This window comes from Osmia bicornis, chromosome 4 (assembly GCF_907164935.1).
Source record: "Osmia bicornis bicornis chromosome 4, iOsmBic2.1, whole genome shotgun sequence".
NCBI classification, from domain to species: domain Eukaryota; kingdom Metazoa; phylum Arthropoda; class Insecta; order Hymenoptera; family Megachilidae; genus Osmia; species Osmia bicornis.
The window spans coordinates 8,189,729-8,210,988 of NC_060219.1; the positions used below are offsets into that span (position 1 = coordinate 8,189,729).

Below are 21,260 nucleotides of genomic sequence, written 5' to 3' on the forward strand. Positions count from 1 at the left end.
CATTTATGAATACAGGAATAAAAAAGAAAATTTTTGATAAGTGCATTATTCTTAATAGCAAGCTACACATGCAAATACATTACCTCCGAGCATACATGGGAGTATCGTTCTCCAAGCTGGTGCTGGCGAAACAATAGCCATCGGTTTCGCACGTCTGATTGTTATCTTTGCAGATATCGCAAAAACACTTCAACAGTCCTAAAACAAAAAATAAATAAATAATTAGTGAAAATTGTTCAAGCATAAATAACAAACAAAAATAATTTCTACAATTTATTTTTATAACAGCAATGTTTGATCCTTTAACTTTGCAACATATATGTTCATAGATTAAATATTATTAATTTTATCATAAGCTTATCATAATTATCATCAATATGTAATGATAAGCTAATCACAATCTTAAATATTATTAATCTAATCATAGATTTGCCATCATTAATATCACATGCAAATAATCTATTTGCATATGAATTACGCAAACGCAAAAATGGATACACATGATCTAACATTTTTTTATGATAAAAGGATCTTGTTACATTTCACGAGTATCCTTCAGAAAAAAAACACTCGAGATCGAAATGTGTTTGCGCAATTATTAAAATGAACTGGGTTAATCGTGCCCAAGCTGTGAAGCAATCTTATTCTTAAGAAGCTGACACAGATAAAAAAAAAATATCATTGCTCCGGGCAAGGAATACACGGTGATTTACTAAGAATAATGATGGCTACATTATTTTCTCAATAATTCATCACGCTCTTGATGACGCACGCCATTTGGATCTTACATACATGCCACGACTTTGCTTCATAGTTCAATTTCAAGATTCATTAATCTGGGTCACATACGAGATTTAAACAAATTCAATGCAGATTTCCTTTGAAAAATTTGGGTGTATCACCGTACACGGGGTCATAATGAAATTCTCGTTTTGTGCGGTGAAATCGTTGCGTCGAGGAAAATTAAAATAATAACCCGTAAGAAGATCTTCTTCGAAGAATTCCAAGCATAATATTTCTCTGGACCGTCGGCCACCAGGATACACGGTTTCGGACGGTGGTACGACTTGACGAAACGAGTTTAATTCAAGTCATTACCGCACGCCCACATCGAAGTCGGTCTCGTGGACCAAGAAACGCCTCTTTCGTCGCGCGAACAGAGAGCAAAGGGCTTCGAAACCGAAGGAAATACCTGCGTATGGGATTCGATGCATACCGAATCCCATGTACTGTTTTTTTGCTTGATCCTCAGATCCGTTATGGGCTCTTCCTGTACACGGATTCGTAAGGAAACTGCGGGTTTCAATTGTACCATCAGATTCGTTGAAACACTAGTGTTTCGTCAGAAATTGCGTTTGCGTAATTCGCACGTCCTGTGTACCGAGTAAAATGACCCACCCATTAATGATTATCTATAAAGTATTTAATAAAACAAGTACTAAAATTCTAAGCTTCTCAGATACCAGGAATTCTAACATTTTAAAATTCTAATGCTTTAATTTCCTAAAATTCTAAGAATCTAAAATTTGGAGATTGTGAAATTGCAAAATTCTCCCTTAAAACACTCCAATATTCAACACTCGACTATCAATCAAGTTAAGATACCCTGGCGCAACCTCCCAAAAAATCCTAATCGCATCAATATTCCTCTGCAGCTAAATATGTATAGTTTCATATCATCCTATTTTACCCTATCACATAAATATTTAAAAATTTCATTTAACGCCCATGATTAAATTATCCGATAAAATTTGAACGCTGTTAATGATCATCAGTGCCCCCGTATAATCGAGTGGCAGTCCCTAATGACCCTCGCAGTTATCAACGCGTTAGGATCGCGAAGCAGGCGTACCGATTCAGCAAAGATCGTCGATCCTTGCTGATATTCTCTATATCGATCACCTTCCGGAGATTATCTCTGTGCCGAGGAGAAATTGTCGAGCGAGCAATAATGCCGTAACGCGACTCGCTCGCCGTGTAATTTATTCGTTAGAGGAGATTCGTGATTGGCCGCGTAGCCATTGCGCGATTTCTGTTTAGACCTAATTTACGATTCAACAGTCAGCCAAGTAGAAGACTGAACTGATCTCGAATTTTGTATTCATGAACCGGATACATGCGTGAATATGTGTACCACAACCCGGTAAATCGGTATAGTACACACCTTTAACATACGTGTTATTGAAAATAGTGTCGAAAGAACGCCATTGCTACTCAATTTGTATACGACGCGACGTTCGTGTAAACGATTGATATCGTTTTATTTTTTGCAATTTTTTTTTTTTTTTTCATGCATCGTGGTAATTAAAACATATCCAAGCTCGTTGAATATACAATAGAGCGAGATAAATCAAGGTGTTTCGTATAAATTGATATCAACCTGAACGTAGTACTCTTATCGAGGAAATTGATTTTTCGTTCAGTTCGATAACGAAACTATGGTTTCTTTCAGGTTCTGCAAAATGGTATCTAGAGCAGCTAAGAAATGAATATTCGTTTACATTCTTAAGTTTATTTATTGCTAGGCAAATGATCGAATGATTTAATTAAGCTGCTACGAATTTCGGAACGGACAAGTTTTTATACGATTTCATGACATAAAAGTATCTCGAAATATCACTTATAATACATCAATTTGAGGCTTAACATCTGGAGAAAATTACTACGTACATGCACCTTTCATTAGTGATGTTGGTAGAAAATGGTTGGATATCAATTGCGGCAAACAATGGACGTCGCAGAAAGATGTACATACATATAAACAGTCTCATACAATTTCATGACATAAAAGTATCATTAAATAGCACTTATGGCACATCAATTCAAAGCTTGAGATTTGCTGAAAATAACTACATACACAAAAGGTTCATCAGTATTCTTAATTCAAAATAGTTTCTTCGTTGGAAGAGTCAATGAATCACTCAAGAGATACAATACTTTCTATTTCTTTTTTATTATTAGACTAAAATCCTTAATGAAAGGTGCATATTCGTAATAATTTTTATTAAACTTTAAGCCTTAAGTTGATGTACCATAAGCATTATTTGAAGATACTTTTCTGTCATCAAATTTTTGTCAAATTTTCCATCTTTCAAAATCATTTAATTACACTTTTATTTTGTGTATGATCCCTATAAAATTTCTATTCTTTTCCTTCTAGCTAAATGCAAGGATCAAACATTCTGTAAAAGCAAATTTAGGAATACGAGAAAATTTATATGGACAATGTCGCGAAATTAAAAGTCATTGTTTACCGCACGGCGCCTTCCACAAGAATAAACTGATAAGTTTTGTAAACGATATCTGATCATGAATGCGCAACATAGCGTCACACTAAAACTGCATAAATTAACTTTTTCATTGCTCTATTATCGAATATTATATATATATTTTTTTTAATCTAAGATATTGAAGCAACGTTGGGTAATTCTACTAGTATTTAAATAATATGGTTACATATATTTATTGTCCTATTGATACAAGTAATTAATGATTCATGAATAATAAATATAAACATACATTTAAATACTTCCAAGAAATATTCAACTGATTGAAATATCAGGGATAAAGGAATATTGTAATTCATTCCTTTATAATAACGTTACAATTTTTAATCACCGCTAATTATTCCGTTAATTTGCTTAGATTGCATTGGTTTCGCATCGTTCGCCAACAAAAAACTGAAGAGTTGATAAGATTAGACTAATCTTGGAAAGCTGACGATCACAGCAAATTGTTCTCCGCAAATTACACTTAATTGTATTACAAAACGCTTGATCTTTACGTGTAATTGACGCTTAAGTGCTTTACTATTAACCGTCTCGTTCAGTGATAGAGTCATTTAACTAATTGATATTCTAATCCTTTTAAATAGTACATTTAAGAAGAGCACGTTAATAAGGTTAATAAATATTGTATACCCTCATGTACGATGACTAATAAAGCCTATTACTCGTGAGTTATAATCAACCGGTCACGAGAGACCAATGGCAGTCCATTAATCCGTAACTGGTAAGGCGGGGTATGTTAGACCCCAACGATCTTTACCTTTCTTTAAAATGTAATTTAATTATATTAAATTATCAGACTCAATATTCGAAGGTAAATAAAACTTAATTTTCAATATAAACAGTTTTTATTGGATGCTTATAGTCATCCCTAGCAACGAAAGGGTTAAATAAGACGTTCCAGCTGATTTGTCACGAAAGGGGAGATGGAGGAGGAAAAATAATATAAATTTGTAAAAAATAGAGAAAAAGAATTTGTTGGTCATTAATAATTCAAAAGCGAGGAAGATGGTTTGAATACTTAAAAAATATTAATAAATATAATTAGTTGCAAATTGCACATTGAATCAATATCTCTATACCAAAGGGTTATTACTGACTCGTGTAATTAAATAAATAAGTAAAGAAAGAAATGTAAATAAATAACACAAGTTTTGTTTAATTGTTATAAATATGTAACACTTTACATGGGACATCTGATAAATAGAGGCAAACAGACGGAGAAGGATATGTAATATAAGATATGCATATGTAGATGGAAAAAAGAATCGTATCAATTGTACAGTAGACGAAGTCCGTACAGTTTGTGCCGATTAAACGTACCCTTCCGCATACTTGACGAACCTCGTACAACAAGATTAATCGGCCCTTCTGTACGCAGTGCCGCGTTGCTTACGCAACGTTACGCACCTCGGAAAGCGAAAGAAAGATGGAAAGAGCGGGAACAGCGGTCGAACAGAAGGTAGAATGAATGACAGATAGGTAGACGAGGGTACGAATGGAACGAGAAACATCAACGAGAGAAAAGAAGAGAGAAAGAATGAAAAAACAGGGGTGATAGAGGGAGAGAGAAAAAGTCATTGGTAAGTAGAAACATTACATACCGTCCACAAGGCATGACGTGTGGAATAAACAGAGGAGCGCCAAAGCGAGAAAGCTCGCTATGCCGCCGTCGCACGCGCCTCTCATCTTCCCTCAGTTTTTCGTTGTTGTTGTTGTTGTTGTTGTTGTTGTTGTTGTCGTCGTGCACGGCCTCTCTCTCCTCTCGCGAAAAAAATACTTTTCGCGAAAGCGGCCGTAGCTCAATGGCGACGACAGCAAACGGCGGCACGAGGATCCCGATCGACGTAGCCACGACGGTATCTCGAGGCCCGGAATATCATTTTCTTGTCGACGTGGGGTCTAAGACGAAGTTCCCCGTCGACGAAACACTTGTCACCGTTGATCGCTACTCGCTTTCATACGAGCACACACGCGTGTACGAACGGTACGCACAGTGGTTCTTCGTTACTCGATTCTTCTGTTGTTTTTCAGTCGCGCTACACGTCCCGCTCTCATCTCGTGATATTTGCACTAAACGAGGTATCTTTCTTTTTCTTTTACTTCGCACCGTGCCAATGATCTCCGTTCGCACTGTATACACTCGGAATGAACGAACAGGAAAGGTTACTCTTTTTTCTCGTTCGTACACGTTACGCGAAGAACACCGTTGCCCTTCGTTGTCTACGCCGCGCAAGGCAAGCCGCCATTTTCCTACTGTACTGATAGGCCCGGCCTATTATCCCTGTTGGCCGACAGAAAGAGAAGTTTCGCGCAACAAGGAAAAAGATAACAGCCGACGAAACGATTCACTGACACTTCGATGAATGATTCAATCTCGAGCAAATCACGCGGCTCCAATTCTTCGGCATTGTTCAATCTTTTAACGTAACTCACACACAGTACTGTCACGCGGAACACTTGCTAAATTTTCACGGCAAACGCGGAGCAACTCGCACTGCTGCTACTGCTGCCGCTACTGCCGTCACCGTCGCTGCTGCTGCCGCTGCATCTGCTTTTGGAGCCAGTAGTTCGTTCAGCGGCGCCATCGCTCTTCTGTGACAGGGCCGTACATATACGCGCCAATACTATGAACCCGAATTAAACTTTTTATTAATTACTGTCACTCTCGGAACCGCCCCTCGCACCGAGTAGATGGAACGCTTGATTCTGGTCCCACGCTTAGACAGCCGTATTTTTTAAAATGTTCAACTATCCGATTTTAAAATATATTTTTATAATTATATTGCTCTTTATGAGATATTTATGATATATTTATATATTTATGCAAAAATTAAAATAATAAAGAGGATAATAAACAGACTGGAAATACAATTACATTTTTTTAAAAATTTTTTCAACGTTTATTTATAAATTTTTCTGTATATATAACCAGGAAAATAAGAGTATTGTTGCATAAAATGAATTGTATTAAATTATCATTGTAATTACATACAATGAAAATTACTTTATATGGTCATTATTATGAAAGATATAATCAATAACCTTTAAGGATTGTTCTTATTAATTGGCATGTTCTGCATGACATATTCATATAATATACCAAATATAACATTAACATTATTGCTATACTTTCGACCGCTCCTAATGTTACTATTGTAACAAATAAAAATATATTTTAGAAATTAAAATTTTTTGCTACTAGATCGTCAATTTTATAAAACTCTTTTTTACATTTTAAACGATAGTGGAAACATTCGGAAAATATCACTTAAGACTTAATATTTATAGCTAAATCAGGAAACGATCAAAAATTTTGTCCAGAATGCAATAAAAATTAAATTATGATAATGAATCGCATAAGAATACTTATCAATTTCTTTAACAAATGCAAACAGCTATATGCAAGTACATTTTTTGCAGGAATGTACCGTATTAAAAATATTATACTCGTAAAATGTTTTGTGCATTAATGATATTGCACTTAAATGACAAAACATCTGATCTTCCATTATGTATTTTTTTCTTTTGATGTCATCTCACGTAAATGCCCACAAAGGATAAATATACAATTTAAAAATTTTTATCTAATGAAAACAAACTTATAGAAATAATACTTGCGTTCGTTACATATCAAGTTATGTAAAAAAGTTATATAAACATTTCATACAACGTTATTCGTTATTGCAAAAATTGATGATAACTGACGTGTGTCACAGGCATACAAAAGACATGTTCGTCTTCCAATATTTATACTTTGAGTTTCGTTAAAAAATTTGTTCAAGTATTTTACTTCTAAAATCTTTTAAATCTATAATCTATGTTTCAGTCAAAATTGAAACATATTATTAAAACAAGTTGTTGTCGAGGATATTTAAAATGAAAATCTTGTTCGTTTGCTTCTCATAGCAATTTAAGAGATAAAAAAATATACTGAAAGATTTGAAAGTTTCTGACTTTCAAGATTTACGAAAAATACTTCTAGCGTTTAAGAACATTTAACAAATTAAATCATTCCAGTTTATCATGGTATCCCATACAATTTCATTTATATCTGAGTTTGGCTTCCCCATGCTCTGGAAAGTACGGTCCTTGTAATTCTTTTACCAATAGTTTGAACAATAAAACCAATCTTTTGTAAGCTATCGTGATCTAAGATTTTTCGTCCATCGAAAATATAAGCTGGTTTCATCATACTAAGATAAATTTGTTCATAGTCCAACTCCTGAAAAAGAATAAACAAACCATTAATACAAAAATACTTTAAAATCATTTCTACCGTGATTATTACTCACGATAAATTCGTCCCATTCGGTACACACAACAATAGCATGCGTGCCTCTTGTAGCACTATAAGCGTCTTTATAAATACTGATCCTGTTTTTCACGTGTTGAGGATTGCTCGTTATACTCGGATGCGTTAAATCCTCCATAATTTGCGTTTCTTCGACCTGTATAAAAAGAATTGTAAAAACTTTGAACCACTACATACAAACCACTTGTCTCAGGGGCAAGTCTGAATATATATTTTATTAGCACAACGCAGTGGTGGGAAGAAAGATCATAATAAACACATGTATATTATCAAATACAATCGCTGTACATTATTTCTATTAAACGATAGTTTCATAGATAAAATTACCAATTAACCTGTGAGATTACATGTGTGCGATAACGACTTAAAAACAGATATAATTCAATTTTTATTAAAGGAAATCACCTTAGGATCGTATATATGAAGCATGGCACCCTCGTCCAGTAAGGTCTTAGCAACGTGAATGGCCGGTGACTCACGCGTGTCGCCGGTATTTTTCTTGAATGCGAAGCCCAGCATAGAAATCTTCTTGTCCGTAACGGTATTGAACAATGATTCTATTACTTTCGCGGAGAACCTTGATTTCTGGTATTCGTTCATGTCTATGACCTGTTGCCAGTAAGCGGCTACTTCAGGTAGATTTAGACATTCACAGATATACACTAAATTAAGAATGTCCTTTTGAAAGCAAGAACCGCCGAACCCGACCGACGCATGAAGGAACTTTGATCCTATTCGAGAGTCAAGGCCAACCGCTCGAGCTACCTCGGACACATCTGCACCGGTCGCTTCGCACACCGCTGACAGAGAATTTATGCTCGATATACGCTGTGCCAGAAAGGCATTGGCAGCCTAAAATCACAATGAATTTCTGTAATATTACATAACAATTTCATTTGTTGCTTTAACCCTTTGAAGCGTGTCACAGTTAAAAACACTGTGCGTTCACCAATGTGTTTTAATCAATACCATTCATAGATTAATTAATTAATTATTAAATGTTTGTCAATTTTATGTAATTTTATTTCTGTATTAATAAAAATAAACCTGATTTGTTAAATGTAATAAAAATAAAATTTCTGTGCAACACAAGTTGTTTTATTATCTCAAATTCCGAGCATCAAAGAGTTAACGATCAACAAATATTAATTGAAAGATACATTCTTTAATGTACATTATAAGTGCAATTGCGACACATACTTAAAATGTAAAACCTTAACGCTTAGCAAACACGAGTTTCGCAAACGTTTTCTTTTCTATAGCTTGTAGGTACATACTTGGTCGTATTCTTTCCAAATACAGACGCGACAAATAAAGGCTAGATACTCGATATTACATTAATTCTTTAACAAATACAGCCATCGCTTTCGTAGATAACTTCTCACCAGCTTCGACAATTCGGAACTCCAAGTGTTCGTGGTTAAAATATTTTTCCTTGGGATCCAATGCTCGTAAACCTTGCATAATTCCTCTATAGCCGCTTGTCCTTCGGGCGAATCCTCGCCACCGATTAGAACGCGCTCCGCGTTCACTAAATCTTTGATAGCTGTTCCCTCGGCTAAGAATTCTGGATTAGAGAGAATCTGAAACGATCATGTTTTTCCTGTTAAGAACATGCAATAAAAGTAAGAAAAAAAAATTGATTGATAGAGAAAGAAACAGGTCATGAACAATTCTATTGTATAAAACAATAAAACGTCTTGATTATTAACTCCACAGGTAGTAAAAGCAAGTAATTTTTAACTACGCTTTCATTCGCTGGTTAGCGATAAAACACTGATAAAATTGTGTTCAAAATGTTGTCGAATAATTGCCTCAAATAGTGATTAGCATAATATTTACTCACAATCAGATAATGATAGTGTTTGATTAAGTGTTCGTATTATGATATTCTATCTATAATCTGAAACTTTATATATGATTCGATTTTCTATGGAGTATACCACATTGCCAATTTATAATTATATAGTACTGCAAAAAATATTCATTTGCCTTAACAGTGCTGGGTCCAAAAGGCTACCCTATTTAAAAATAATATATTTTCCACCTTTGGAAATAATTATTTTTCATAAAACTTATTACATAGCGTCGCTCATTATTTCTTTAAATTTTTCACAAGGTACATTAACATCGTCTGGTTTTGTATTTAACGGTTGACACGATAAATGAAGTTTCTTAGAATAATTTACAATCGCATCATTTGCGAAGCTAACAAAGGACAACAGCATTTTATCATATCGTCTTCAGATAATAAATTGTTTTTCAAATATACACGAAATGGAAACGACACAAATATTCGCATAATTATTCAGTTCAACGTTACCTGATACGATACGCCCGGCTTATGATTGGCACGTAAAATATTCATAATACTCTCGGCCGCTCTTACTGGTACCGTGCTCTTCTCCACAACAATTTTGTCCCCGGTTGCAATTTCCGCGATCATTCTGGCCGCGCTCTCGACGTACTTCAAATCTGCCGCCCTTCCTTTACCGTTACCGAACGTTTTCGTTGGCGTATTCACGGAGATAAATATCAGATCCGCTTCCTGAATCGCTGTCTCGATGTTCGTGGAGAAGTACAAATTTTTGCCGCGACACTTTCGAACCACGTCATCCAAGCCGGGCTCGTAAATCGGTAACTTCTCCGAATTCCATTGGGCGATCCTCTCTTTACTTTTGTCCACTACGGTCACCTGAATCTCCGGACACTTTAGGGCAATCACGCTGCAAGTTGGACCGCCCACGTATCCGGCCCCGATACCGCAAATCTTCTTAATCGTCATCTCAACCGATTCAGATTGTACCTGAATAAACGATCGTGTTAGTTCTAATTAAATTGTTTTTATTAACGTGACAACGTCACGCGGGAAATTTCTACAAAATTATACAGCTTTTAACGTAACTTATAACGTGGGCGAAAAAGAAAATAAATAATCTTTACTTAGTTAGTAACGCGGAATCACAACTTCAATACAGATATTACGGTAGCTAGCTGCCGGTGATTTTGTTCATTTTATATCCGACATGTTTCGAGATTTTCTAAATTAAGAACTATGTAGATATACAAGATAGTGTTAATTCATATACAAACATTTAAAATCACCGAAACTATGAATTTTGTGGCTGTTTTCTTTCAATTGTAAATTAGGATGGTAGTGGGAATTGTTTCATTGCGGCGGAGACCATGCGTTCCTATTGATATTTAAATTATATGTATTAGTGTTATACAGTTAAGTATTGTTTTATTTTCGTGTGAACGATAAAATTAATTTGCACGTATCGTGTTTCGACAAATTAAATAACCTTGGATCTCCCAAACTTGATGTCGCCAAATGAATTTTTCAATAAAAAAGTTTATCATCATTTATGTTTCAATGTAAATTTAATTGATTGTACATCAAGGAAAAAGTTTTTATCAATTTTTTGTGAATAACCGTTAAATGAAATACTGTGTGACGGCTTTAACATAAGATCTGTGTAATGATCATTCTATCGTTTATTATTCTTATTAAAAAAAAAAAAAAAATGAATAAATTTTATTAAATAATTATAACAAAGTCATCGGTAATGGTACATAATTTACCTGTAGCTACTATTCCTAAAAGTACGCCCCTAATAGAAAATGTGAGGCTTCTGAAAATCGACGGAAGGACGGAAGGAAATGTCACGATAAGTCAGAGATCACTAACCACCCAAGTCGCGTACTGTCACGAGCGCACTAATAACCGAAAGTTTTTCGAATACCAGACATCACCGTTCATGACAGAAACGTAGACGGATCGTCGACACGTTACAAACACTGAGGCAGCTCACATGCTACGCGTCCCTCATCGGAAAATAGTCTAAACTGGAGCCGCCGTAGACGCGTAGATCGCACGCGCGGTTCTTGCCGTGCCTGCTTCTCGTCACGTGTCATGTATGCGCATGCACTCTGTAAAGAGTGCATCTTGGCGTATTTTCAAATTGACGAAATATTTATGAATCAAATTTTTAGGAGTAACAAACAGCCAATAAACTCAATTCTTATTTGCAATTCTAGATCCTCTATTGCTTTTGAATTAAAATAGTGGTATTACGATAATAAAATATGCTTACATTGTAATAAAAATTGTAAAAAGATTGTAAGAAGATTATAAGAAGATTCTAAGACATTAGAATTTTGAATTAATTCAATTTATGTAATTATGTAATCCATAATATTTTCTACCAGATGACTCTAAATACCAGAAACAATCATTAGGTTTCTTATCTAGAATAAGTTATATCGAGGAATCATTTGTTAAGTGGCGCCACTGTCGCTGATGGAGGCGCTAGTGCATGAATCTTTCTTTACGTTCGTGGCGCTCGTACTTCGCGTCTTGTTTAGCGAAATACTGTTTTATATCCGTTGAGATATAAAGAATCCAGTAGATTTATTGATATAACAATGGTTCAGAAGAAGGTAAACTTACTATATTGTTGAATAAAAATAATATTTTATGTACTAGTAGCCTACTGCTGTAAATTATGGTGGTTAGAATTCGGCATGTTTTGAACGTGCTAGGACATTAATAAATATGGTTCATTTGTATATATTTAGCTATTATATTCAAACCTGCGACATAGCATTTACTAAACGTGCATTAATAAATGGTATTTTATAAAAATCTAGCCGAAGAAGAAGGTAGGGAAGAAGGTAGCAGCTGCGCCACTAGCAGTCAAGAAGGTTGAACCTAAAAAACAAACTAATCCTCTGTTTGAAAAACGCCCTCGTAATTTTGGTATTGGTGAGTAGAAAGAGTTCACTTGTATGTAATAATATTTTGTGTAGGTACTTACGTTAATAACATCAGAAAATCGTGATATTTAGGACAGGATATTCAACCTGCTCGCGATCTTAGTCGCTTCGTAAAATGGCCCAAATACATTCGCATTCAACGACAGAGAGCTGTGTTGCAAAAGAGACTGAAAGTACCACCACCAATTAATCAGTTTACACAAGCATTGGATAAACAAACAGGTAAGTTTATTTTTAATTGTATGAAATTGATTAAAGCACAAATTCATCAAGTTAATTAAAAAACTTGTTAACTTTTTATATTTTAGCAACACAGTTATTCAAAATGTTGGAGAAATACAGACCTGAATCGACGATTCAAAAGAAAATGAGGTTGAAAGCCAAAGCTGAACAGAGGGTTGCAAAGAAAGAAGAAGCTCCACCAGCAAAAAAGCCTAATGTGTTGCGTAGTGGAACAAACACAGTAACTACACTTGTTGAACAGAGGAAGGCCCAACTTGTGGTGATTGCTCATGATGTTGACCCAATAGAAGTAAATATCTACTTTTATTTTCTCAAGATGTTGTAACACTTAGTTCATTTATCGCAATGATGATGTTTGAATTTCTTCACCTGATAAGTATTAAGGGATGAAATATTTTAGTCTGAGTAAAATAGTTTAATAATCTAGGATAGTTATTTTTTAATTTCTATTACTACATTGTAATGCTATTTTGTTTTTATTATAGATTGTTCTTTTCCTACCGGCACTCTGTCGTAAAATGGGTGTACCTTACTGCATTGTTAAGAGCAAAGCACGTTTAGGACGTCTTGTTAGGCGTAAAACTTGTACCGCGGTAGCTTTGACTCAGGTAAGAAAAATAATAACTTTACATTTTTATACAATATCGCATAATCGGATCTTCGACATCGAGTTGGGCGGCAAAAAAAAAGTATTGATATGATGAATTTAAATAGAGCCAATCCAATGATAATATCTATGATATAATACAATAATCTTGTAACTGATATATTTTTTACCGGTACCATCATTATACCCGCTATGATTTAACAGTTGTCTATAAAATGGTTTTTTTTTTTTAAGGTGGATTCTGGTGACAGAGCTAACTTCTCAAAACTTGTTGAAGCTATTAAGACCAATTTCAATGACAGATACGATGAAATTAGACGTCATTGGGGTGGTGGACTCCTGGGTAGCAAATCTGCTGCCAGGATAGCTAAGTTAGAGAAAGCTAAAGCTAAGGAACTTGCACAAAAACAGGGTTAACATCATCCTGTTACTTTGGTATTGTTTACAATGTACAACAATAAAGTATAAAATCCAACATTTTAGTTGTTCATCACTTTATAGAAACTAGAAATAATAAATTGAACTATATAAAAATCATTTTTCACCTTTTTATAATGAGGTAAAAGGGTATACCGCAGTTCACCAGACTCCATAACTGCGAAAAGACCAATTTTCGTTCTTCGCGCATCTCCAGTACGCATCTTCGACCTGATTGGCGATACTCCCAAACAAAGTGGAAAGCGATTAGCAGAGAGCTCGCTGCGTTCCCCCACCATCTTCTAACCTGCGCGTCGCAGTTATGGACTCTGGTGAACTGCGGTATTTATAATTTTAATTTGAAAAATTTATACAGATATAACTATTGTTTAATTTAAATATGTACATTATATTGTAATGAGTTACTATGAAATATGTTTATATTCTTTTTTTTATCAGTTTTTCTAATCTTTTTATTCGTCCAGCTTCGTGTTCAGGAGTATCCTGAGTGATATGACTCCTATTATCGTGTGCAATATCAATATTTTCAGGTTGCTTGAACTGTTCTAATAATAGAACTTGTTCCGTTTTCTTTAAACCCTATAAATAATTACAAATTTAAATATAATATTGATAAAACAAAACTAAATCTTACCTTCATATCTAAAATTTTTTGAAATTCCGGTGCTTGTAAATCCGGTAAACGCATTCTACACTGTTTTACAAAATCTTTCGGAGATTCAATAGGCGACATTACGATTTTAAGAATCATTTCAGCAGTTGCCATTCCTTTTATCACTACCTGCTCATGATAAAAATACGTGTAACTTTAAAGTGGAAACATAGATTCTCATATAACAATATGCAAATACCTTAGTATAAGTTGCAGGTGCTTTTCTCTGAATTTGATATCCTGTTGATGGAAGGTCTAACAGAGCAGTCTTTAACATGTGTACATCCAATAATAATTGTTCAGCACCCACGGTATTTAAGGGTTTGCATTTATATAATTGTTGTACTAATTTTACTATAAAAGAGCTACAAATAAATTTTTCATTAATTTCTTTAAATAAAATGAAATAAAAATCATATATTACCTTGCAAATTTTACACAGAGCTGGGTAAAGTACTTTCTGCACGAAAATAATCTATCTCTGATGGTAGGTATTGTCTGTCGTAGGTGTGCCACAATAGTATTAACATAATTACTTTGATCACCAACAACTTCTATACTACTCCACTGAATCTACAATAACAATTTGTTCAACGGTAAAACTGGATACAATTATTTAACATGCTCATAAAGTTAAGACAAAAGATCAAATTGAATAAATATACTTTTGTCATTGCAGTTAATGCTGAATCACATGCTGACTCTAGATCTTGAACAAGCAATTGTATACAATTTGATATGACACTGAAAAAAGAATCCGATTAAATTAAATTATTGCATGTTTAATGAAAAGTATAAAGTACATACTTATGAAAAATATCTTGTTCCTGAGATAAATTAATTTTTTCGGCATAACATTTATCCGTTCTCTCTCGAAGTTTTTCTTCCAACTGTTGTGTAGTTTCTAAGCAATATTCAGCTGTTGTTAATACGCTGAAATATGTTTTTTACATAATTTATTTCTTTTTAGTTATTATGCTAATGAAAAGACTTAATTAGCAAACCTTTACCAGCATATACGTGATTGTTCTTCTTTGCTAAATTTAGTATTTTCACCCTCTTTCAAAAAGCTTTGAAAATTTTGTATAAAACCGGATGTGGAGAGATCTCGGAAGTCCCGTGTTATGCTACTCATGCTTGTAGCAATGCCAGCACTACCTCCGATTCTGTCAATATTAAAAATAAAAAAATATAACAACTTATACAAAAATAAGTTACGTTTTACTTACTTTGGTAAGTTATTTTGCAACACTTTAAGTGCATATTCTCGTAGGTATTTTTGAAATGTTTCAGCTAAATTCAACATAATTGAACCTGTGCTAAGTTGTGTACATTGTAACATACATTTTTTGTAAAACACAAATAAATCTGCGCAAGATGATAAAACACTACTAGGACCCTCAATTCCATCAAAATCTTTAGCACCAGGCGGTTGTGTTTTAGAATCTGACACAAATTTATCCATTAGATCTGCTAAATTGCGATCTAAACTTTCTATATAAATACTTAAATATGGTTCAAAACATTTTCCTATGAGATTTGCAAATGGTGATGGTTTTGGTTTCTCGATTTGTGCCTGATATATAATATAGAGTTTTAACATATAATTTATATTTTTATATGCGGTCTCGAAAAATATATTACCTCTTCATTTTCTTCAAACGGATTGCCTGGAACTTTGTTATCAATTGCGTTTATATTAGGAGTATTCTTTTTATTTACTGTTTCTACATTTTCCAATGTAACACCACTAAATCTTTTTGCTAACAATGATTCAAAATTACTAGTTCTTTGAATTGCATAAAGCAACAACTTTACGTCTATTTCTGAACGCCTTTTATGCATCAACTTCGTCAGATCTTCTCGTGTAACTTGACAAAATTGTACAGTAATTCGCTCCGATATTTCCCAATCCTGTGGAAAAATCGTCGCGAATTTTGATTCAAAATCAAGTAAATGCTTTTTTATCCATGCGTAGCGTCGATCTATTTTGTCTAACCACGCAAAATCTTGATTCTCGTCAAATAAATGTGCATATTCTTGTAATTGAATACCCACAAACCAAGTGAGCAGATCTTTCCTTGTAAAAAAAATTATTATGAAAATATTGGTATTACTCAAACGTGCTAAATTATAGTAAATACACTTACTTAACTTTGGGATCTAATACAGATAACACTAGACATCCTTCTGTAAGTTGACTAAAGTACTTTGGATTTTGACCAGAAAATGCTTGTTTAAAGTCAGCTGTTATTTGCTGAGCTAATTCAACGTGTATTTGATGCACCTTTAAACAAACATATTAGTATACCATTACAATAATACAATACAAATAATACAAAGTAAATGTTACATACTTCATCAGACAATTGTTTTACTTGTGGTATATCCATGTAACTATTGAAATGTTGCATCACTTCCATCACTGCTTGTAATGGCAAAACAATTTCACCATACTGTTTCTTCTGAGTTAGTATTCTAAAGAAATTTCAAAGTAATACTATATAAAATGTACATAACTTGTATAGAATTGTGTTTTTGATAATAGAAATCTAGATACATTACTTTAAAGTATCTACACCTTCCACAAGCATATGTAAATGATTTAAAGCTGTTATAGAGGCAGTAAGATTTCTCTTAGCAAAATCTAATTGCTTGATATCTCTTGTTATTTCTTTAACTACTTCTTCTGACTGTTCTGCTTTATCTTTGATGTCTTTAATATGGACAAACAACTGTTTTATTACTTTTTGTGCATCTTCCAATGCTGCTCTTCCATCTTGACCAACATTTGTCTGTCCACGTACCACTGAACGAATTTCTTTGTCTATGGTATGTATTTTTAATTCCATGTTATTTACTACATCATCTATGTTTGATAAGGACTGTTCCGTTGGGAACAATGAATTTATATAATCTACTACATTGAAGTTTGGTTGGTCCAATGGGTCTGTACTTGGTAAGACCTAATGATTAAGAAAATTTATATGAATACCCTTGCCATTAAAAGATTGTCAAAAATAGTATAAATGTACTGTAATATTAGAGAAGATAGATCACTCATGATATACAGTGGTACCTCGGTATACATCGAATTCGGAATACGTCCTGTTTGGACGTGACAAATTTTTCTCGGTATACGACTTCTGTTCGGTATACGACATAAATTTTGTGTGTGAATTTTGCATCATTTTTAAATAATTATCTCAGAGGAAAAATTAAATTAATAATCAATTATATTCGGAGTTGATGTATTATTAACTGACTGATCATACAAGTAAGGATATCATATAACAAAATACATTTGGTGTACGTCCTATTCGGTATAAGTCCAAACATTAGGAACGGATTAAGGTCGTATATCGAGGTACTATTGTACCTTATAATTGGGATTCAAACTATACCAAAGTTAATATGATTTGACTTTATCAATGAAACATGTACAAAAATCAAATACATGACAGTAAAATTAATAAGACAATATAAACTACTTGTTACAATAAGTGACAGCTGTAAACAGTTTGACAGTTTCATTATGAACTTAACCTGTTCAATAACATTCTGTACATTAGGCGGAAAAATGTAAACGGTTGAATTTAAATCGTCTAAATCATCTTCTTCGTGCCCTTCCATTTTTGCTTTTACTTCAATTTCTTCGATCATACAATTCATGCGTATTTCATTCTACGTGCATTCGTGGAATCATATGACAAGCCACATAGAATGTTTACATCAGCCAATGACTACACAATGACTACAGATACAGGAAGACTGGACATGCCTTTGTCCTCGAGGGGTCTTGATTTTAAAGGGTCTCAGAGACCCCCAGATGAGGTTTACATCCTCGAGTAGGCCTGTCCGACTCTTATATATTGCCTGCACATTACCGTGTCCACGTAATGACCAAGAAATCGTAGGTGGCGATACTGTCTAATTGTCCGCAGTGACTACAGATCCATAGGTCGAGTCGAAGTGGTCGAACTGGTCGAATTGAATTATTTAGCATAATACGTGATATCTGGCGTAAAAAACGTTCAATCATCCAAATTAAGTTTAATATGTATATCCATATATAAGTGTAGAATACTATATGTAGATAGTTTCCTATTTATTATTATAGTTTAACAAGGTAAAACAGACCAGAAATTTAGTTTCTCATTCATTCTGTAGGGCGCAGTTCGTTCGTTTGATTAATAAACAATTGTAAAATTAAAAATAATAATTAAATAATTTTTAATAGAATAATTAAACAAAATTTTGCAATATACCCACGCGGAAATGGAAAGAAATAAACAATTTAAATAGATATAACAATAATTTGATTAATAAACAATTGTAAAATATAAAATAATAATTAAACAAATATTAACAAATATCAGATAGAAATAGTTAAATCTGCGGAACCGGTGAAGCGGAACGCCATGCTTGATTGCGCGCGCCGCGCGCCGGTTCAAGCGCGACCTGTAGAGAGGTCAAATCTAATCAGTCTTATCGCGACCGCCGAAGGATACGGATCGAGCTGTCAAACATATACCGGTACGGGTTGACACCATGGATATTCGTGCATGGATTTATCAGTGTGTTACCACAAGTGTTACTGTGTGTGCCTATGGTGTTTCCTATAGTGTTTCCCATGTTTTGGAATATTTATACGGATATATTAGTGCGTCTTATGGTGTGGTCACCCACGTGTTCTGACATTTTTATACAAGTGCATTAGTGTTCTGTGTGGTGTGGTACCCCATGTACCTGTATGTGCTTTATTGTGTTTTATGGTGTGGTTTCCTATGGTGTGGTGCTTTGGCATATATTTAAGGATTTATTAGTGGGTTTTATGGAGTGGTACCATATGTGTTTTGGCATATTTATACGGATTTATTAGTGGGTTTTATGGAGTAGTACCCTTTGTGTTTTGGCATATTTATACGGATTTATTAGCAGGTTTTATGGATTGGTACCCTATGTGTTTTACTATAATTTTGCAAATATTTTATAGTGTTCTATGGTTTTCATCTTCGAGTGTTTTGGGATGTATTTGCATGTGTTTTACCGTGTTTTATGGTGTAGTTATTCCCATATAGTTTTGCATGCATATTTTTGAATTATCTTATGTATTAGCATATTAACTACAACAAATTGAGAGAAAACATTGATCGTTCAAAAATCGTGATTTTTATGCTTTCAGATGAGTGCTTTGGCCAGTGGGGATACCGTTTCTTTGACGAGTGCAGTGGTGCAAGTCAACGATCGGTGAGTCGCATGCTTTAAAGTTCCTCCGGTTCCCATCATGTCGTAGGACGAATGGTCCGTAGCGACACGGGAATTGGTTGTAATTTTTAATTTTTGAGCGAGCATAGTGACCCACGAATATCACTGTATCATTTTATACAATGATAATCGTGCAAATTGTTTTTTTGTGTATTTTATGCCTTAGCTCAGGATAGGGTTTTCTTGTACATATTTACATATACATATAGATTTCGAGTTTAAAAATGTAGAGAAGTCGGATGACCCTCCGATTTCACAATACACTTTCTTTTTTATATGTACAAGAATTTATTTCGCGATGAGCAGATTTCAATATCAAAGTAATAAGCATGAATACTTTTAATTACTCCAACTACTTACTTTGATAAGGAAATCGCTCTTGAAATTGAAACGTTTTTCCGATTTTATTCGTGAAATTGGCATCAGGTTAGTATATGGGCTGGCCCCAACAGGGGGGTGGGATTTTCAGATTTATTAGTGTTGCGAAAAATTTACAGCGCGGGGGTAACTATGACAATGCACTGACTAGTATTCGGTGGGAATCCTTTTGGTTTTTAAATTCAATCCAATGTATTATTTATTTAATGAAATTAGTTACAAGGATTCCGCGGCATAAGACCGTGAAACACCATCTCATGGGAGATAAACCCATGCATTACTAGGCCTTTGCAGGCGCAGCTTTAGAATACGGAACATATGAAAATATGTTACCATATTCTAAACTGTAGTCCTTTTGTCTATACTATGGGCGTCCGTCAATCTGACACCGTTGGATGCAACGTGTTGGACGGGCGGGTAGCGCTCTTAGCGAAGGGGTGCATCCTGTCCTGGCGTTACGACGTCCAGGCGGGGTGGGTGGTATGTAGCGTCGAACGCAAGTTCAGGGGGCCTAAGAACCTCCGTTGCCAGCTGATATTAACAGTGCACCATATTTTACGTCATAGTTGCCCAATTTTGCTTTTTAGTATTTGCTCTTCAAGCATAGTTTAAAGCTCCCCTTTCGAACTTGAAATTCATTCTATCACATTCACGGTTCTCGACCCTAAACACTCATCATTCGCACTTCAGCATCACGAACTCTTTCACATAATCATTTATCCACCTGCATACCTTTGTGTAGTGAAATATTACCCCGTTAGATATTAATGTACCAGACATGTTTCTAGATCAGGATTTTCTATTTTAATTAGTGTTGCGAAAAATTTCCAACGCGAGAGTAAATATGACTGTACACTGACTAGTATTCGGTGGGAATCCTTTTGGTTTTTATTTGATAAAATTAGTTACAAGGATTCCGCGGCATAAGACCGTGAACACCACCTCATGGGAGATAAAACCATGCATTACTAGGCCTTTGCAGGCGCAGCTTTAGAATACGGAACATATGAAAATATGTTACCATATTCTAAACTGTAGTCCTTTTGTCTATACTATGGGCGTCCGTCAATCTGACACCGTTGGATGCAACGTGTTGGACGGGCGGGTAGCGCTCTTAGCGAAGGGGTGCATTCTGTCCTGGCGTTACGACGTCCAGGCGGGGTGGGTGGTATGTAGCGTCGAGCGCAAGTTCAGGGGGCCTAAGAACCTCCGTTGCCAGCTGATATTAGCAGTGGACGTATGTTTGAGTCATATTTGCTCAATTTTACTTTTCGATATTTGCTCTTCAAGCAT

The 21,260-nt window shown here is 34.6% G+C and overlaps 4 protein-coding genes across 12 annotated transcripts in view; 1 reads left to right on the plus strand and 3 right to left on the minus strand.

The window, feature by feature from the left end:
- The window catches only part of LOC114880795 (TGF-beta receptor type-1), a 32,011-nt gene extending 26,195 nt beyond the window's left edge, over positions 1-5,816 (minus strand). For 5 of the 6 annotated variants that reach the window (XM_029197187.2, XM_029197186.2, XM_029197185.2 and 2 more), the window contains exons 1-2: positions 4,892-5,816; positions 84-198 (exon numbers count right to left, since the gene is read on the minus strand). In XM_029197187.2, the coding sequence (XP_029053020.1) occupies positions 84-198; positions 4,892-4,976 (200 nt within the window). In that variant the 5' untranslated portion in view covers positions 4,977-5,816. The remainder of the gene's footprint in view (positions 1-83; positions 199-4,891) is intronic. The other variant, XM_029197192.2, reaches the window with a different exon arrangement.
- A 372-nt stretch (positions 5,817-6,188) lies between these two features.
- LOC114880792 (UDP-glucose 6-dehydrogenase) lies at positions 6,189-12,487 on the minus strand. Of its 3 annotated transcripts, none has more exons than XM_029197181.2 (6): positions 12,423-12,487; positions 9,926-10,408; positions 8,988-9,185; positions 8,008-8,454; positions 7,583-7,738; positions 6,189-7,512 (listed from the first exon to the last, which is right to left on the minus strand). In XM_029197181.2, exons 2-6 carry the CDS (start codon positions 10,385-10,387, stop codon positions 7,336-7,338), a joined length of 1,440 nt encoding a protein of 479 aa, XP_029053014.1. In that variant the 5' UTR covers positions 10,388-10,408; positions 12,423-12,487; the 3' UTR covers positions 6,189-7,335. The 3 variants fall into 3 exon arrangements, with proteins under 3 accessions (XP_029053014.1, XP_029053011.1, XP_029053013.1); XM_029197178.2 differs by lacking the exon at positions 12,423-12,487 and adding an exon at positions 11,188-11,514; XM_029197180.2 differs by lacking the exon at positions 12,423-12,487 and adding an exon at positions 10,696-10,791.
- Positions 11,899-13,706, plus strand: LOC114880793 (60S ribosomal protein L7a). The gene is made up of 6 exons (XM_029197182.2): positions 11,899-12,045; positions 12,256-12,370; positions 12,454-12,603; positions 12,690-12,913; positions 13,110-13,232; positions 13,466-13,706. Exons 1-6 carry the CDS (start codon positions 12,031-12,033, stop codon positions 13,646-13,648), a joined length of 810 nt encoding a protein of 269 aa, XP_029053015.1. The 5' UTR covers positions 11,899-12,030; the 3' UTR covers positions 13,649-13,706.
- A 275-nt stretch (positions 13,707-13,981) lies between these two features.
- On the minus strand, positions 13,982-18,196 carry LOC114880794 (vacuolar protein sorting-associated protein 53 homolog). 2 transcript variants are annotated; one of them, XM_029197183.2, is made up of 13 exons: positions 17,820-18,196; positions 16,887-17,287; positions 16,679-16,799; positions 16,472-16,608; positions 15,966-16,401; positions 15,551-15,897; positions 15,332-15,487; positions 15,129-15,254; positions 14,987-15,065; positions 14,746-14,894; positions 14,521-14,686; positions 14,304-14,450; positions 13,982-14,248 (listed from the first exon to the last, which is right to left on the minus strand). In XM_029197183.2, the coding sequence occupies exons 1-13, from the start codon at positions 17,991-17,993 to the stop codon at positions 14,087-14,089; spliced, it is 2,601 nt and encodes an 866-aa protein (XP_029053016.1). In that variant the 5' UTR covers positions 17,994-18,196; the 3' UTR covers positions 13,982-14,086. The 2 variants fall into 2 exon arrangements, with proteins under 2 accessions (XP_029053016.1, XP_029053017.1); XM_029197184.2 differs by having other exon boundaries at positions 17,868-18,194.
- Between the last annotated feature and the right edge of the window lie 3,064 nt (positions 18,197-21,260).

Excerpts from the sequence above, each read along its gene's own strand:
- LOC114880792 (XM_029197181.2), bottom strand. The coding sequence starts at position 10,387 with ATGACGATTAAGAAGATTTGCGGTATCGGGGCCGGATACGTGGGCGGT. Across the intron at positions 8,455-8,987 it reads GTTCCGAATTGTCGAAGCTG|GCTGCCAATGCCTTTCTGGC; the intron begins GTGAGAAGTTAT and ends TTGTGATTTTAG. Across the intron at positions 7,513-7,582 it reads CCGAATGGGACGAATTTATC|GAGTTGGACTATGAACAAAT; the intron begins GTGAGTAATAAT and ends ATTCTTTTTCAG.
- LOC114880793 (XM_029197182.2), top strand. Across the intron at positions 12,604-12,689 it reads AGCATTGGATAAACAAACAG|CAACACAGTTATTCAAAATG; the intron begins GTAAGTTTATTT and ends TTTATATTTTAG. Across the intron at positions 13,233-13,465 it reads CCGCGGTAGCTTTGACTCAG|GTGGATTCTGGTGACAGAGC; the intron begins GTAAGAAAAATA and ends TTTTTTTTTAAG.
- LOC114880794 (XM_029197183.2), bottom strand. The coding sequence starts at position 17,993 with ATGAATTGTATGATCGAAGAAATTGAAGTAAAAGCAAAAATGGAAGGG. Across the intron at positions 17,288-17,819 it reads GTTTACAGCTGTCACTTATT|GTCTTACCAAGTACAGACCC; the intron begins GTAACAAGTAGT and ends CTTAATCATTAG. Across the intron at positions 14,895-14,986 it reads CATTAACTGCAATGACAAAA|ATTCAGTGGAGTAGTATAGA; the intron begins GTATATTTATTC and ends TTGTTATTGTAG.